The following is a 16,538-nucleotide window of genomic DNA, read 5'->3' on the forward strand; positions in this document are numbered from 1 at the left end:
ACATATAAAGTTGTGGTCTTGTTTCTTGTGTGAGTATTCTGTTGTAAAAGTCTGATTATGACCTTGTGATGCACCTACTTTTCTCTGTCTCTCCTCTTGGCATTTCATTAACTTCCCTCTCTGGCACAATCTCACGTCTTTGTAGATTTTCTGTTTTGACAACCCCAAATTTCCAGGACGTGTTTAATTTGGCTCAGTGGAAGTCTGGCTCCCTTTACATTAAATCTAACACACAGCAGAGCAGGCGAAGCTGCAACCCATCAAGCTCTGCGATTAATCACACCTGCAGCGGCGGCGGCTCTAATGGGCCTCCTGAACTAATCATTCCTTCTTGTGAGGGTGTTGAAACATTTAGGGGCCGACAGCCTAAATGAGCTGCTCGAGAGGATATGAGGAACAGAACCAGATAAAGTGGAGCAGTTTGTTTAGTTAAGAGGAAAGAAAACAAACAGATCGTGCCAGGAAGATCTGGACAGTCTCTTCGTCTCAGCTCCCCCCCCTCCTCTTCCTCCGGCTTCTCGTTACACAACTCCACACTGACAGGAGGGTCATTTTCCAGCCTGGACTCTTTCACTGAAGTCATTTTTGCTTCTCTCTAGCATCTGTTTTACGGCATACAATAATGGGTTTGAGGATCATTGTTGTTCTGGCCGTGTTAATGGGGGTAACTGGGAGCCCCACTACGACAGTCAGACCTGAAACCACCTCAGTGGACACAGCAGCTCATCCAAACAGCATACCTGAGATGGCAGAGGAAACGGGACAGGTGAGGAGGAACTAGTTTCTTCTTGGTTGCATTGCAAACTCAGCGTATGGTGCTGTGTAAGAACTAATCAAGTGTTTCTGAGGGTTTGGCGTGAAAAAAAATAATCTGCACACTTTCAAAGGAGGATATATATCTTTGCTATTACATCAAGACCATTTTGTACATAGTACAAAAGCCATTATAAGCTCAAGTCAAAACACAGAGCTTCCTGTAACTCATTTTTGTGAACACTGGCTGCAGTTTAGAGGTGAAACGTTGCTAAAATCAAGATAATAAATATGTTTTCTGCAGAGGTCAGACATTAGGAGGGGGGTTAAACTAACAAAGAAATAACATGTTTGTTTGGCTCAATAAATTTAAAGTCCTGACTGATGATGGGCAGAAAAGATAAGAGACGGGTGGCGTCAAAGTCCAATAATGAACACTTTAGTGGACAGTTCAGCTCTTCCACTTCTTCTTTGCAGGCAGCTGTCCTGTAGCCTCTAAGTGTTTGTGGATGAGTTCTTCCTGTGTGGCTGGCAGGCAGGGCTGATATCTGCTGTAGTCCATCGTGTACTCTCCTTTTCCCTGAATAAACAATGACGGAATGAGTTAGCAATTATAATAAACTACGGATGTGATATTCTACAGATCTGGTACAACTGCAGAATCCTGTGTAAGAGGGTATTTTCAGCTCCTCCAGTTTCAGTTTGATTTTTCACTAAAAAACACTCTAAACAGAATCAACTGACTGTCAACCTGCCAAAATCCGGCAGAGAGAACAGAGGAGCTGATCGACATATTGATTTTCTCATCTGAGTCACTTCCAGTTGGTACTGTGAGAACCCAGCAGTATTATCTGAGCAGCAGAGTGATACGCAGGCTTTATTTGCTACTTTACAGGCTACTTATAAGGTGGAGGCTACAACAACAGACTGAGAGGAAGACTAGAAACACAACTCAAGGCTGGAAAAATACTACAAACTCCACTTTTTAGACTCAGATAACATTATTTCTTGCCTTTTCTAAATATTAAATAACTAGCAAATACAATATTTTTCTATCCCAAAGGGTTAGGTCTCATCAGAAAAACTAAATGTGATATTAAGCACACATTTTTTAAACTTGGACCTCGAATGCGCAATGTGATTTGACAATGATGCATTTTTGAGGTTGAACTTACTTCAGTACAGGATCGTAGTTCTGTGGCGTAGCCAAACATGTTGTTTAGTGAAATCTGTTGGAGGAAACGAGGTGAATTCAGTAAAATACAAACAGATTGAGTTGAAGATTGACCAAACATTGTGCACTATGTATGTTTAAAAAAAAGCACAAAGTGGACTCACATCAGCATACAGAGTGAAGTATCCTTCTGCTCCATCCTGTCCTGTGATAACACCATGGCGACGGTTTACCCCTGCGATGATGACTCCTTGGAACTCCTGAGGTGCTACGATTTCCACAGACATGATCGGCTCCAGGATGATTGTGTCGGCGTTCGCCATAGCTGTGGAAAGAAAAATGAAATCGGCGCTAACGTAGCGTCACAAAAATACAAACAATGCAGCCTCAGATACAGATGAAATGACCTGACAACGGGAGGTCAGAAGACAAACATCTGATCCTCACCTTGTCTCACAGCGCCCTCTCCTGCACGGATGAAGGACATCTCGTTGGAGTCGACCATGTGACTTGCTCCGTCCTTCAGGGTGAATCTGACTCCTGAGATCCTGTGTCCGCTCAGGGGTCCCTTCCCACAGGCCTCTCTGAAGCCCTGTGGCATGATGGGAAGAAACAGACAAAATGAACAACCGGGGAAGTTTAGCTTTAAAACACGAGTTGCTTTTACTTTGTGTTCAAGTAAATTATATTCTCCAGCTTAGCCAACTGGCCAGATTAAATTAATGTTCCTGTTTGCACAAACCTTCTCAACAGCTGGTACAAACTGCTTTGGGACGTTGTTTCCAACTGTCTGGTCTTCAAACTCAATCTTGGTGCAATGCTCAGGCTCAAGAGGCTCAAGGACTCCGATGACTTTACCGTACTGCCCCGCACCGCCTGACTGCTTCTTGTGGGTGTAATCAAACCTACAGAAAGAGGAACAAAGCACCCACATGTTGAAGCAGAGTGACGCACAATCTACACTGTTTAAGCATCTTCAGACAGTGTGGGTAGTAAAACTGCTCGTGTTATTGTTGGAACTGAATTCATGTGGTTAACAAATTTCAGATCCCATGCAAGAAAAATATATAAACATATATATAATTATGGGATAAACAAATACTCAAACGAAAGCAGACTCTCCACAGACAACATTAATATACTGCAGGCAATGCTGTAAAAGCAAACAATACATTTAATTCTCACCCATTTTATATTCAGAATTTTGACCAAATTAAAATATATACATGCTCATTTCTAAAGAAAATCTATGTTTATTTATGTTTAGCTTTATGAAGTATAAGATGTATTAGTGCTCTAATATTACTGATGATATTGTTGCATCTTTAGGAAGCAGCCTCTATGTGTGATCTCTTTCTAGGAGGACATCACTACAGATAACAGAATCACAAATATAGCCATACAAGCAGAAAACTTTAAGTGTGACTCTATTATGTTCAGTCTGACACTAAAAGACCGTTTCGTATTCTTCTTCTGTAACTTTTTCAAAGCTCAGTTGAACCTAAAGGTGTGTACCTGCCAGCAGAATTTACGACACCACACCTAGTTATGCAAGTGTGACGTGAAAAACTGAAGCTTGCAGACTACAAAAACTACAACTCTACTTTATAGTAGTGTAGGAGACGCCTAGTTTCTAGCAGTCATTGTTTTACAATAATAATATGTGTGCATTTATATATTCTGAATGTTTTTTATAAGGGTGGAGGCGTAGCTGTCATTATTAAGAATTTCTAAACATGTAATATATCTTTTGTTGTATCTGAAATCATGGAAACATCTGTATGTACTTTTTTCAAATATACAGGAATATTTACAGGAAGACTGGCATTTTGGAATTCAACACTATCACTTCACTAAAACGTGAAATTTCTTTAATATATTAATTGCAGCTGAAACTCTGTATTGCTATAGCACCAAATTTGTTCCATCTATGATGTAAGAAACATTTCTAAAGGTCTATTTACTGGCATTGAAAGTTCTGTAACACTTTTTAAAGTAGGGAGGAAATGTGGAAACAGAAAAGGGCTCTACCTCTTTAAAAAGGGGACGGCCTCAAAGAGCTCTACTGTCAAAGGAAGTGGGAAGTAACCTTTCCATGTGCTGACAGGCAGCTGACTCGGATCACGAACACATAAAACTTTCCACCTGCCGAGTAGTCGGTAGGGAGTCTCAACATTCCAGTTACAGGCAAGATCTGACTCCCTTCTTTACTTCACTGTTCACCACATTTTCCAGCTGTACATCTCTTCACCTTGCACTAAAATATATTCTTTGCTTTCCATTTTGTTCACTGGATGTTCCCCTTGTGGCTGAGACTTTACCTATCTAGAGACAAAAGCCCCACCCTGAGGCCAAAGTCCCTCAGGGTCTGGAAGCCCATCCCAGCTCCGTACAGGAGCTTCTGGTCTCACTTTCTCCATTATTTCCTCTACCATTGTCCACAGAACGAAGTATTTTCAGAAGAGGAGGCAGCGGAGGATGTGATGGCAACTGGTGAGCTGAATCCAAATCACTACCCTGCTCAGAGAGCAGCTAAGGTGGTCCAACACTACCTCACCACCCGCTACGGATCACCCTACAGGCTGTTTGGACTGCACAGGGTTCACAGCGGAAACGCAGAGGTCAGACAAAGTTCACGACTGAAACAAGACTCTCAGGTCTACACACAGAACAGTGATGTTCTAACCATGGCTGACTTTTCTTTTCTTTTAGGATGTGGGAGACTCTGGAAGAAAGTACCAGCTGGAGATCTCAGTGCATGAGATCATCAGCAATGTAGGATATGTTTTCTTTCTTTAAATCACACTTTCAGAATCCACAGAGAAGAACCACTAGAGTAGCTTAATTCATACATCAAACAGCTTCCACAACAGTGTTTTAATGTAGATTTAGTGACTGAATTTGCTGTTTTATAAGCTAGAACAATAAAAACTGAATTAAACCACGTTTTAAGTTATTTATTTTTTATTCCTGAATCAAATAATTCAGTCTTTTTATTGCTTTGGGAGCCTCAATGTTGAACTGGTTTATTACATAAGTCCACTAAACTGACAAATAGAGAAAGATACAATTATGTTTAATTAGTTTCATCCACCCTCAGTATTTTAGACATTAACTGCACTGTGCTTACATGATGCTCATTGATGCTGCAAGTAAATCTAAGGTATGAGTTTTAGCTTTAAGTACACATTTGGATAATCTCTGGCGTTAGAGTGAGCAGGTCTAAGAAGGCTGGACAAGAATTACTAAACTGGAGGCTCACGTTATAGTATGATTAACTGTGTGCTGTAATGTTAAGTCACTGGCTGCCATGGTAACATCTAGACTACGCCTTTGTTCTCCTTTCTTGCTTATCAAACCTGACTTTTCCTTTATGTTCTTTTTTTGACCCCTGTCCCTCTTGTTGCTTGTTTTATCTCATCCAGACTACACAGAAATGCTCTGCAGAGGTTTTCTTCCCACATGGACAGAAGCAAGAATCACCCCAAGTCCAGGCCTCGTGTGAGGAGCTTCTTAATATCAGTACTAAAGCTCAAGAAGAAGCCCTCTATCAGCAGTACAAGATGAACCAAACCCTGTTATCAGCACAAAATTTACCTGGTAGGTCCAAAAAAAAAAAAAATCATCCTCGGCATGTTAGTGCTCTGAATCTACACAGAAAGTCACATATTGCACAACATCTGCTTTTACGAGTTTCAACATTGTTAGTCTTCTGGTGTTTTGGGAAACTAAATGTTCCTCTTAGTCATGAAACAGCACAAACTGCTGTCTTCATTTTAAACTCTCCTCTACATCGTGTATGTTTACAACACAATGTGTGTGTCTTAATCAAGCCCTGTGCAAACTTCCTGCAGACAGCCATGGGCACATTGAGCCTGACATGAAGCTCCTCTGGCACCTGGGCATCGTGGCCTCCAGCTTCATCATGCTGAAGGAGTCCAGTGAAAACACTCTGTACAACATGGCTCAGGTGGCCAACATCACGCAGCTGGTAGGTATCTGGCTCTGCTCATTATACGATATTATTATAAATGAGGTTAATAGTCTGATCAAACTGCAGCAGTACTAGCAACTGAATTATTGCTTCAAGCCAAACGTGCACTCTAAAGATGACATTTCATGCTGCAAGGAACACATGGTTGTCTCTATAATTTTCAATAAAATATTAGTGTATATATATATGAAACTGGATAACTGTCTCTTTGACCCTCTGAACATCAAAACATGTTAGTGGGTTTGAAACTCAAGCTTTCTTTTTTTTTTTTTTTTAAAAATGCTGACATTAAACCATTTATCTGGACAAGTAGCCTCTAAAATCATAAGATTTTTGGCTTTCTGACTAATTGTGTGTTTCTCAATCCCTTTTTTCTACATGCCACAATTAAAACATTGCAAAACTAAACCTGTTGCTGTATATGGATCCTTTAAAAACCTATTAGTGACTCGGCTGTTTCAAGCAGTCATCTGACAAAAAAATTTAGAGAAGTTTCAGTTGAACTGCAGGCTTTGTCTACACTGGACAGTGAAAATAAATTCAAAATCAAAGTAGTTAAATAGCTACAATATGTAGAGCCATGTTGGTTGCATTTTTAAAAAAAAAGATATTCATCTTATTTATTTTTTTTTTTTAATGATCTCTACTGCACATAAGACATTTTTGAGTTATTTTTACTTCCTTCCCTGATTGTGCTGTTTATTTAGAGGTGCAGTGAATATAGAGCCCACAGTTAAAAAGTGTGACAGGAGCCAAGATTGGCCGGAAACTGCTTGGAGTTCAGAGAGTTAAAGGGCACAATTAATATACAGCACTATGTTTGCTTCACAGTGTATGATTCACATTCAGTTAATCAGACATAGAAGGCAGAACTGACAGACTAAATACTCAGAAAGGAGGCTGCACACCAGGATGATAAAAATTTGTAACATTTGCACTGGACTCATTTTCTGTTTGCTGCAGGAAACTGAAAAGGAGCAGCTGAAGTTCAACTGTCACACACTGCTGCATGACATGGTGTCCCAGGTAAACACTTACTATTAAAAACTGCTTGATACACTTGAAAGTGGTTGAAAATCAAGAGCAGCAGCTAAAAGTTGTTTTCATGACTACCTTCAATAATTATTTACACGAGTCTATAAAATGCCTGAAGGAGTGATTGTCTACCATGACTAACGTATGTCCAAAGCTTTGCCCTAATATTTCCTAGTAACACCCTATTTAATCGCTGTGTAATGATTCAAAACGGAATTGAAAACTAATTTAAAACATTTAGAAAAGTGTACAATATATTTTCTATATTTTAATGACCAGTTTGGAAAAAAGCTAGTAAATTCAGTTTTACAGTCTGTTCTCTTTTTGATGTTGTTGCAGGAAATCCTCCACTGGAAGCTGCTGTTCGCCTGGTCTCCTGCAGAGGGAGTCAAAGTGCTGCAGATGGAGCAGCTGCCTCACTGCCAGCATTGTGAAAAACCTCCAAACACAAACTAAGCTGCTGGCCCTCATTGCACTGCTATTACAACTAAAACCACATCGTGATGTTCACATCTTGTATTCGAATATTGGAGCATGTGTTTACGATGACGCTGCAAGTGCTAAGCCAAGATCTGCTGCTGATTCTGGCAGCACAAAACTGAAAGCTGGAGTGTGTTCTTAACAGATTTTAATCAAACCTTCATTTATGCAAGTAAATGATATTCTTAGATTGTGCTGTGTTTTTGGTTTCTGGTGTTTTTTGCCTAAATAAACTGTGTATACTGTCTCAAGTGTGTGTGAAAGTCGATCAGGACTTACGGTACAGGACTGGTGATCGTCTCTCTGAAAGCCACTTTGGGTTTCCCCATCACACAGGGACAGTTGTATTCTCTCTCCATTCTCTATTAAAATAAGGAAAGGAACAGAAACATACAATGGGTCAGATGAGTTCAAACTAACATTCATTCACTGTATGTTTGTGATTTATGGAGGTTTGTTGACGTCAGATGAAACTCAGCGGTTTGTGGTGCAGCATCAGTTATGATCAGTAGTAATGATGATGTCCTTAAGAAACCAATAACACTAAATAAGAGCATATTTGGGGAAAAAAATATCACTTCTAAAATGTGACTGGCACCTACTGTAGACCAAATACCACTGAAGACATTATATGTGGAAGAGCTACTGCTGCAACAAACCAAAATAAAGCCCCTTTCAGACATGCACTGCTTTCTGTTATTCTGACAGCGTCTGAATGTGTCAGCTTCATGTGTGAATAAGCACCCTGGTCACACCTGCAACCTCCTTAGGTCGGATCTAGTAACACTTTTTTGCATCACTTTCAACACTGTACAAGTCTGAACTGCATGTAGTCACATTAACAGATCGGCAGATGTGACAAAACTTAGTTGTTAGAACACATCAATGTGCACAATAATTTGGCTGCTACTGAAAATATCCTGCTGTGAGACGGCAAAACTGAAAAATCTCTGTAATTTAAAAAAAAACCCAAAATGACAGCAAAATATTTTGACTTTAGCAAACAGATCTGACGTTTAGAATAAAACATATATTGTGACAGCTGTGATGGTGCTCAGGACTCAGCATGAATACAGCTACTATAAATATACTGTATCTTACAGACTGTGTGTAACAGATCACATGAAGTTAAGAAAAGTACATACTGTAATTTCCTGTTAGATCTATGCTATTAGTTTGGGTGTAGTCTTTTATTTATTAGTAGCTCCTTGTACCTTGGTGTACTGTCCAACCTCGAGGAGATGGCAAATATTGCAATAATACTATGGTTCTCTCTGTCACTGTTGTGGGTTCGTCTGAAAGAAGCTGTGAGGAAAATTAACTTCAAAGTGACCTCTGAATTACAGACTGCCGTCATTTTTAGCGAGTGATGAAGCAGCAATGTTACATGAACTGTCCCATCAAAGCAACAAAGTTACAGCTAATTAACTGACATCCAGTTTATTCCGTTGTTGCAAAGTGTCTGATAAAGTACCTGGGAGTAGATTTCCAGATGCAGCTCGCCCATGCCTGAGATGACGGTTTCTTTGCTCTCACTGTCAAAATGCACTCTGAACGTGGGATCTTCCCTGGTGAAACGGTTGATACCTTTAGAAAATTTATCCTGGTCATTCTGGTGGATTGAACACAAGATAATATGAGGAAAGAGTTGAGAGATACACTTAAGACTTTAGAGTTAAAGTTCTTACAGGTATATTTCATGTTTGTACCTTGTTGGCTGGTTTCATGGCCATGGAAATGACAGGATCTGGGATGTGAATTGACTCCTGTGGGACCGCAATGACAACAAATGAGCACTAATACCCCCTATACCTTGGAGAAATAATAATTAATCCCCCAAAACATTGTAAAATATGCAGCTTTATTGGTGTGTGAAAACATTTAAGCTACTCACCATCGACAGGTTAGCGTTAGTTTTAGATGTAAAAGTGTCTCCACTTGCACAATCAATCCCAAACAGCGCGCAGATATCTCCTGCATAAACCTCTTCCACATCCTTATAAAGCAGAGATGGAAAATAATGCAGATAGGTTTTAAATAATGATATTATGAGTGAATGTTAAACGGTTTCATGTCTTGTTTTGCTGCAAGGTGGATGGAAACATGTTATTTTGCTGCCGCAGGGGATGTGGTTGTTATCTACACACTTGATTAAAGCCAAAAGAGGAACCTAACCATTCTGGCCAGTCATGTTCTTCTGCTGTTTAAACTGCAAACCTCAGATGGAAAACTGTGACCTCTGACAACCTGCTGATGCATGCTGGTTTGTTCTTACCTCCATCTGATCAGCATGGAGACGCACAAGCCTCTGAACTCTGACTTTCTTGCCTGTGCGTGTGTTGTAGATGTATTCTCCCTTCTTCAGACAGCCCTGGTACACTCTTATGTACGTCAGCTGACCGAACCTCCCAGCCTGTTAAAGGGAAAGACCACAGGAAACAGCAAAGGATGACTCACTGAGACCTTCCCGTTGTGCAAAAAATGCAGACATAAAAACAAGAGTATGAGGACATCAGGCACAGCTGATCTTCTTTTTCTAAGCATCTCACCTCCAGTTTGAAGGCCAGACTAACATAAGGGTTTGAAGAGTCTCTTGTAGGGTTCATTTCAATCTTCGATGTGTCTGTGGACTCTCTATCAAAGACAAGAAAACATCAGTGGACAAAGGGAGGAAACTGTAAAGAAATTGTGAGAAGTTTACAAGACTTTACAAATGGACAGCTCTAGTTTCTACTAACTCATCATTGAGGATGGCATAGTTTTTGATTTCAGTGGGGTTCGGCAGGTAATCCAGGACAGCGTCCAGCAGAGGCTGCACGCCTTTGTTCTTCAAAGCAGTGCCCACCAACACTGGGCTGAAGAGACGCTGCACTGTGGCCCTACGGATTGCAGCCTGCAAGACAGCAAAGTATAATGTGACTGAGATAAATTGTTTCTATTCTTTATTGGTTTAAAAGGTCTACATTCCAATTTGTATGTGGAGCTTGAATAATGAAACTGGTCAAAATTGGATCTCTAAGATGTCTTATTTGGCTCTAGCATTATGATCGTCACCACTTTGGTCTAGACTGAAATGTCTCAGAAACTAGTGGACGTACTTGGATTTGGTTTGACTGGTCGCCATTTCTGGTTTAGAAAAAAAAAATGGACATGGACTTTGAACTATTAAAGTTTGATGACCTTTAAAAGCAGAATATGGGCTCTTTACCAAGTATCAGATGGATTTCTGTGAAATTTAGCACAGATATGCATCATATCCTACTTTCTACTTTAGCACCATCACTATGGCAACATTTTTCCAATATTTTGACATATAAACATCCAACAACCTTCCCCTCAGCCTCATCTAATTTGTTTTTTGGTGCTAATTTTACTTATTTATACTAAAATGCTAAACTAAGGTAGTGAACATGGTGAGTAGGTAATAACCTAACATTGTTATATGAACATGTTTGTTTTCTGATGTTGACATTTTTTTGCGCAAAACATCACAGTGCCAAATCTACAGCCTCATAGCGCTGCTAACCTTTAAACTTGTTTATGTGTACGGTCAAAGTAAAAGTGAAATTAGTTATTTTAAAACTAAAAATCAACACTAAATCATAGTTTTAAACAGGAAATGAGATATTGGCATGACTGAGCTTCATGTTTTCATTTTAAAAACTACTTTGAAATGCTCATATTTCAAGAACCATTGAGGGTCTTGTTACAATTTTCTGAAATTCCTCAGATTTCACACTTGTTAGTGCACATATCCTCTCTTCGAAGGCACAAACCTTCAGGTCGTCGTTGGTTGGAATCTTTTCCTCCAGGAACATCTCTCCCAAGACTTCGTCAGCATTAGCGACACACTCCACCAGTTCCTGCCTCCGTTCTTCAGCCTCAGCACGAAAATCTGCCGGGATCTCATCATAGCGGACAGTTTGACTGCAGGAGGAAAGAAACCATTTGAATCCATTCATTGAAGGTCAGACGAGGAAAGAAATTTGGTATTAATGCGTGATTTCCGACAAATTCTGATCTTCATGGTTTTGTCACGGATACCTGCAGGTCTTCTAATCCCATCGTAGCCAAACTGCTTTCAGTTTGGCCAAGTCTCATTTATGGTTCAGTGCAGTTAAAAACAATCCTGTGAATCCCTTACCCAAACGGCCCTTCAAAATACATGCTCCGTTCCTCCACAAGGTCAATGATGCCACGCATGTTCCCCTCCAGGCCGATGGGGATGTTCACAAAGGCTGCATTATGGTTCAGTTTAGATCTACAGGGAAAGAGTGAAAACCCATTTAAATGAGGTGGAAAACATACATGGAGGAAAATCATGGCTGCTTACAAAACTGATTCTATGTTCAACAGTGAAAACAGCCTAAAGAATCAACACAGGTATTGAATTTGTTACCGTTATAATCATAGATGCACAAGTACATGAAGCTGAATCCAGTCTACTACTGCATTCACATTTTACTGTGTCTATCTCTATTAATAGATTTATGACACATTCAAAAAGATTAGGGAAAGCTCAGGAAAATACCTACTGGATACATGTAAAATTTATTCTATAGTTATTATCAATAGGTAAAAGCCTCAAGAAAACAGGCAAACAGACCTGGGAAATGTAAGGAATTTAATCTATACCAGTATCTGGTCTGAGGAAAGAAACAAACATCTTAATAAAAAAAACAAACAAAGATTCCCCTACATTAGTCCATCACTTTGTTCACATTTCAGTGCTCAAACCTTTATCAAACATCACCATAAAACACCAAGAACACCTTTATATGTGTGGTGCTGTTCCCATCTTTCTGTTTGTAGATATTTTTGCTTGATGAAGGTTTGAGGATTCAAACATTTGAATTAAAAATTGAGTTCAAGTGGCAGACAGTTTGCGGGATCTCTTGCTTTTTCTATTGAAGTTGGAACTCACACATTAGTAACTAAGAGCGTGTGGTGTGCAAGAATTTTGCTTGAATTAAAGTATAATCTATAAACACCAATGGTTAGATATTGCTGGATTATTGCGACCAATATTTCAAGTAAAAAAGGAATTCTGTGATGCTAACTTTGCTTGTGTGTAAATGGCCAGAAGCACGTTGGAACGTGGTCATGGATGAATGTATAGGCTGTGTGTTTAAACTGTACCTCAACTGCTGCAGCGCTCTGTTGGGGTTGGAGCCCATTCGGTCTAGCTTGTTGATGAAAGTGAGGAAGGGGACGTTGTAGCGTTTCATCTGTCGGTTTACGGTCATGGTTTGACACTGGACGCCTCCCACTGCACACAGAACTAACACAGCTCCGTCCAGCACACGCAGCGCTCGCTCCACTTCAATAGTAAAGTCCACATGACCTGTGAAATACGTAGGGGTCAGACATATTTAGAAACATACTACTGTAAATGTGATTACATAATGTTTTTGATTTGCATATCTGTGTCCAGGCAGGCCCAGATGAAACTCATCGTTTTTACTGCAACAGCAAATTTTGAGTGTGGTGTGTCCATGTTTAGGATACTGAAGCAGTAAAGTCTGACAGAAACTGAAGAGAAAGAGTGAGAAAGTTGTGACCTTGTTGTGAGAACCAGTAGGATGCTTAAATCTCTGCAGCATTTATATATTCAGTTTTACATTAGTAGTTTATGCATCTAATTGATGCTGCATGTAAAAGTGTTGGCTAGCTTTTATTACAGTTTAAATAGCTATGGGGGCCAGTGGAATTAAATGGAAAGACAAAGCTTTATCCTATATTTCTCCCGAGGCCCCACATTCAGGGTGTTAGTTTGTCTTAAATGAATAACAGTGAGTCCGTCTCACTGCAAAGCTCTAAACATTTAAGTTTTCATTCTTAAACCAGACACCATAAACTATGACATCATGTGGTTTCTGTTGCAAACTGAGCAGCATTTTCTTGTTTGAGAATATGCACCACTATAGCACAAAATGACCCAATATTAGAGAGGCATTAAAGGGGCACTCTATTGATTTTACACATTATCAGTGAACTCATTATGATTAAAACTGCTCAGAATGAGAAAACCTCTATCAGGGGGTATGAAAAAAATCAACCCTGGCAATGTCATGAGAATTACAAATCAGTAGCCGAGAACCTTTGGTACAATTTGAGCTAATTTGATTTGAGGGAAAATTACATTTTCTAGGCAGAGAGGGTAGAATTATTACAAAGAAGCTTTGTGGGGAAATGTTGCATCTAAAAGGTTGGAGTCAGATCCCAAGTTGAGGATTGAAAGTCAGAATATAGCTGCTTCTAATGCTTCAGTTTTTACCATTTATTCTTCAGACTGCCAGTCCCCAAACTTTATGAGGCCCTGCATTATTACCTAGTCATAGACAAATCTGCACTAGCGTTAGCTGACTCGGGTCAATGCTGACAGCCGTTTCAGGAAGTAAGAAATTCTGATATCAATATATTGACCAATATTATTTATTTATATGTTAGAATTACATTGCAAAGATATAATGATGGGATAAGTGTTTGTTAATATACCAGCAATGTTTTAGCAAACTAGTTAGCAACTTATCAGAAGACAAAAGGTTGACCCCGCACCACTATCTGCGATATGTACTCTGCTACATGTGCTGCAAGTCAGAGTCACTCAGCCAGACAAACTATGTGATAAGTTACCTCAAATAGCTTTTACTGTATTATGTTCAGTAAAAACTGTTGGAACTGGAGAAAATTGTACAGCATCAGGGTTTCTGCAGAAATCAGCCAGTCCAATTTAATGCTTTTTAATGCCATTTTAATGCTATACTGTAAAAATTTTAATGCCACGACCGTGAATTCAACAAATTACACAGGTTTGGTTTTTTTTGTAAAAGACGATTTTTATATGAAAACTGTCCCTACATTTCACTGTTTCTGAATCCAGAAACCACCCTTGACCACCCATGGGCTGCAGTCATTCTCTGAAATCCACGTTTTCTAGTCATTTTTGCTGGAATTTGCATTTCCCCATTTCTCAGTTCTCCTCCACCTGGTCCAGCCTGCCGGCCACTTTACAAACATGCAGTTCCGACCGGCCGGAACAATTATCACAATGCTTCGGCATGTTTACGCAGATGTACATATCTGATGAATCTCAGTCTATAATTATATATTATTATATTATTATTATCAAATATTTTTCTTGAAAACTGCAGAAAGAATTTTTAATGCCACTGAGAATCAAATTTAATGCTTTTTAATGCCATTTAAGGCCTTAATTTTCACAAAATCAACTTAATGACTATTAATGCTTTTTAATGCCCTGCAGAAACCCTGAGCACACACGCTGATAGATCTGTGATAGGATAAACAATATATTAGTCAGGCTCCAGTTTGCACCCAAAGTGGGACAAACTGCGGGTGCATAATAACCTAAATTTTGCCCCTGAAGGCCTAAACTACAGCTTTTACTACCTGGTGTGTCAATGATGTTGATGTTGTGATTCTTCCACACAGTGTATGTAGCAGCTGACTGGATGGTGATGCCTCTCTGTCTCTCCAGCTCCATAGAGTCCATAGTGGCTCCAACACCATCCTTCCCCTTCACCTGCACACCACAGGGGGAGAAAGAAACACCATGAAGGTAGACTGCACACCTGTAGACCTGTAGACCTCACCTGAATGAATGAAAACACAAAAACAGTTCAACTGAGCGCGCACCTCGTGAATCTCCGCTATTTTGCCGGTGTAGTAGAGGACACGCTCGGTCAGGGTGGTCTTCCCCGAGTCGATGTGAGCTGAGATTCCGATGTTACGGATCCTCTCGTTGGGGAAAACACCGGAGGAACATGTCCGGCAGCTGTTGATCAGCACCTGAGGATATGAGACGAAGAACTGTCAATATTCAAACCCTTTTCTGTCTGCTTACCCGGTGTGAAACGCAGAGGACTGATGGTGAAGTAGCACGGCAGGCCATGAAGAGGTTCACAGTCAGGTGAGCTAAGGTTACCTTTTTAAGTGTGACGCTTCCCGGGGCCAGAAGGTGCGTTTTGGCTAAAGACAGACCCGCTTTTAATACCCTCATCTTGACAACAGCTTGGTCGAGCACAGGGTGTTCGTACTGTTGCTATTACACGACCCCAACTCCTCTGATACCCCGGTGAATGTCACGCCGGAGCTCCACTGGTGGCTGGTTGTGAAACACTACTTCCGCACTACGGCAAGCCAGAGGTCCTAAAAGCACTGACGATTGCGTCTTTTTTAAACGCCGAAAGTAACCAAGAAAATGAGAAAAATGTGATTAATGAGGGATGTAGATGTTTATTTGGTCTCTTAAAAAAATTGTATCACAGGACAAATTTCATAATACTGTTAGGACACGCATGGACTAAAAGGGGGAGGTGCTTTCAAGTGCTTTGAGGAATCACTATTGTGTATTTCTGGTTTTATTGCCTAGTTCTAGATGTACTGCACTTTGTTTCAATCTGTGGTTGTTTAAAGGGCTGTATAAATAAAGCTGGATTGGATTAGATTGGATCACTACACACAATGACTACAACTGCGGGTTTTAGATTAAACAAAAAAATAAGTATAATAATTAACACAAAGTATGAGTCATTAAACTGCAAAACATTTTGTTGACGCTAGTGAAACTCCGTGTTCTCCCAGTTAAGGATTCAATCTGCTTTCATGAATTTACTTTTATTTTTCCTTTTAAGTTTTATTTAACAATATCCCTTTTCAAATGTCCACTTTTTACGTCACTTTTATGTTTAGTGTCAAGGTTATTTTATTATTATTAACTAATCTTTACAACTTTCACAAGATTTAGCAAGTTAGCTTGTGCTAGCTTTGGCAGAAAGAACAGTAATTATAGATTTCTTTTATAAATAGTGCAGGCATAGTAATTAATATTTTTTATTTTATTTAGCTTGTTAAAGCTGCTCATGATCAGTAAACTGGCAGATGTGAACTATGATTATTAGCAGCACTATGAATAAAATGTGACATGTCATAGCAAATTAAATGGCACAATAAATAGATAAGATGAGATAAAGTATGACATGAAATATTAATGTCATTCTGAAACCTGTAGAGAAACGGCATTCTGAAAAAAGAAATGTCTCTAATGAAATAAAATAGAGCAAAAATGCTTTTATTATG

At 39.6% G+C, this 16,538-nt stretch overlaps 2 protein-coding genes across 3 annotated transcripts; one reads left to right on the top strand and one right to left on the bottom strand.

The window, feature by feature from the left end:
- The first annotated feature begins 383 nt into the window (after positions 1-383).
- lxn (latexin) lies at positions 384-7,687 on the top strand. Of its 2 annotated transcripts, none has more exons than XM_023289366.3 (7): positions 384-766; positions 4,372-4,548; positions 4,640-4,702; positions 5,353-5,527; positions 5,782-5,918; positions 6,885-6,947; positions 7,296-7,687. In XM_023289366.3, exons 1-7 carry the CDS (start codon positions 623-625, stop codon positions 7,410-7,412), a joined length of 876 nt encoding a protein of 291 aa, XP_023145134.2. In that variant the 5' UTR covers positions 384-622; the 3' UTR covers positions 7,413-7,687. The 2 variants fall into 2 exon arrangements, with proteins under 2 accessions (XP_023145134.2, XP_023145135.2); XM_023289367.3 differs by lacking the exon at positions 384-766 and adding an exon at positions 3,991-4,114.
- Positions 880-15,576, bottom strand: gfm1 (G elongation factor, mitochondrial 1). The gene is made up of 18 exons (XM_023289365.3): positions 15,385-15,576; positions 15,096-15,248; positions 14,850-14,982; positions 12,576-12,780; positions 11,581-11,697; positions 11,213-11,363; positions 10,175-10,329; positions 9,986-10,070; positions 9,712-9,849; positions 9,331-9,432; positions 9,146-9,202; positions 8,911-9,048; positions 7,716-7,798; positions 2,670-2,832; positions 2,375-2,519; positions 2,092-2,252; positions 1,929-1,982; positions 880-1,333 (listed from the first exon to the last, which is right to left on the bottom strand). Exons 1-18 carry the CDS (start codon positions 15,457-15,459, stop codon positions 1,205-1,207), a joined length of 2,244 nt encoding a protein of 747 aa, XP_023145133.1. The 5' UTR covers positions 15,460-15,576; the 3' UTR covers positions 880-1,204.
- Between the last annotated feature and the right edge of the window lie 962 nt (positions 15,577-16,538).

The sequence above is a fragment of the Amphiprion ocellaris genome, chromosome 7 (assembly GCF_022539595.1).
Source record: "Amphiprion ocellaris isolate individual 3 ecotype Okinawa chromosome 7, ASM2253959v1, whole genome shotgun sequence".
NCBI lineage: Eukaryota > Metazoa > Chordata > Actinopteri > Pomacentridae > Amphiprion > Amphiprion ocellaris.

Excerpts from the sequence above, each read along its gene's own strand:
- gfm1 (XM_023289365.3), bottom strand. The coding sequence starts at position 15,459 with ATGAGGGTATTAAAAGCGGGTCTGTCTTTAGCCAAAACGCACCTTCTG. Across the intron at positions 9,049-9,145 it reads CCATGAAACCAGCCAACAAG|AATGACCAGGATAAATTTTC; the intron begins GTACAAACATGA and ends TCAATCCACCAG. Across the intron at positions 2,253-2,374 it reads AGAGGGCGCTGTGAGACAAG|CTATGGCGAACGCCGACACA; the intron begins GTGAGGATCAGA and ends TTCTTTCCACAG.
- lxn (XM_023289366.3), top strand. The coding sequence starts at position 623 with ATGGGTTTGAGGATCATTGTTGTTCTGGCCGTGTTAATGGGGGTAACT. Across the intron at positions 4,549-4,639 it reads TTCACAGCGGAAACGCAGAG|GATGTGGGAGACTCTGGAAG; the intron begins GTCAGACAAAGT and ends CTTTTCTTTTAG. Across the intron at positions 4,703-5,352 it reads TGCATGAGATCATCAGCAAT|ACTACACAGAAATGCTCTGC; the intron begins GTAGGATATGTT and ends TATCTCATCCAG.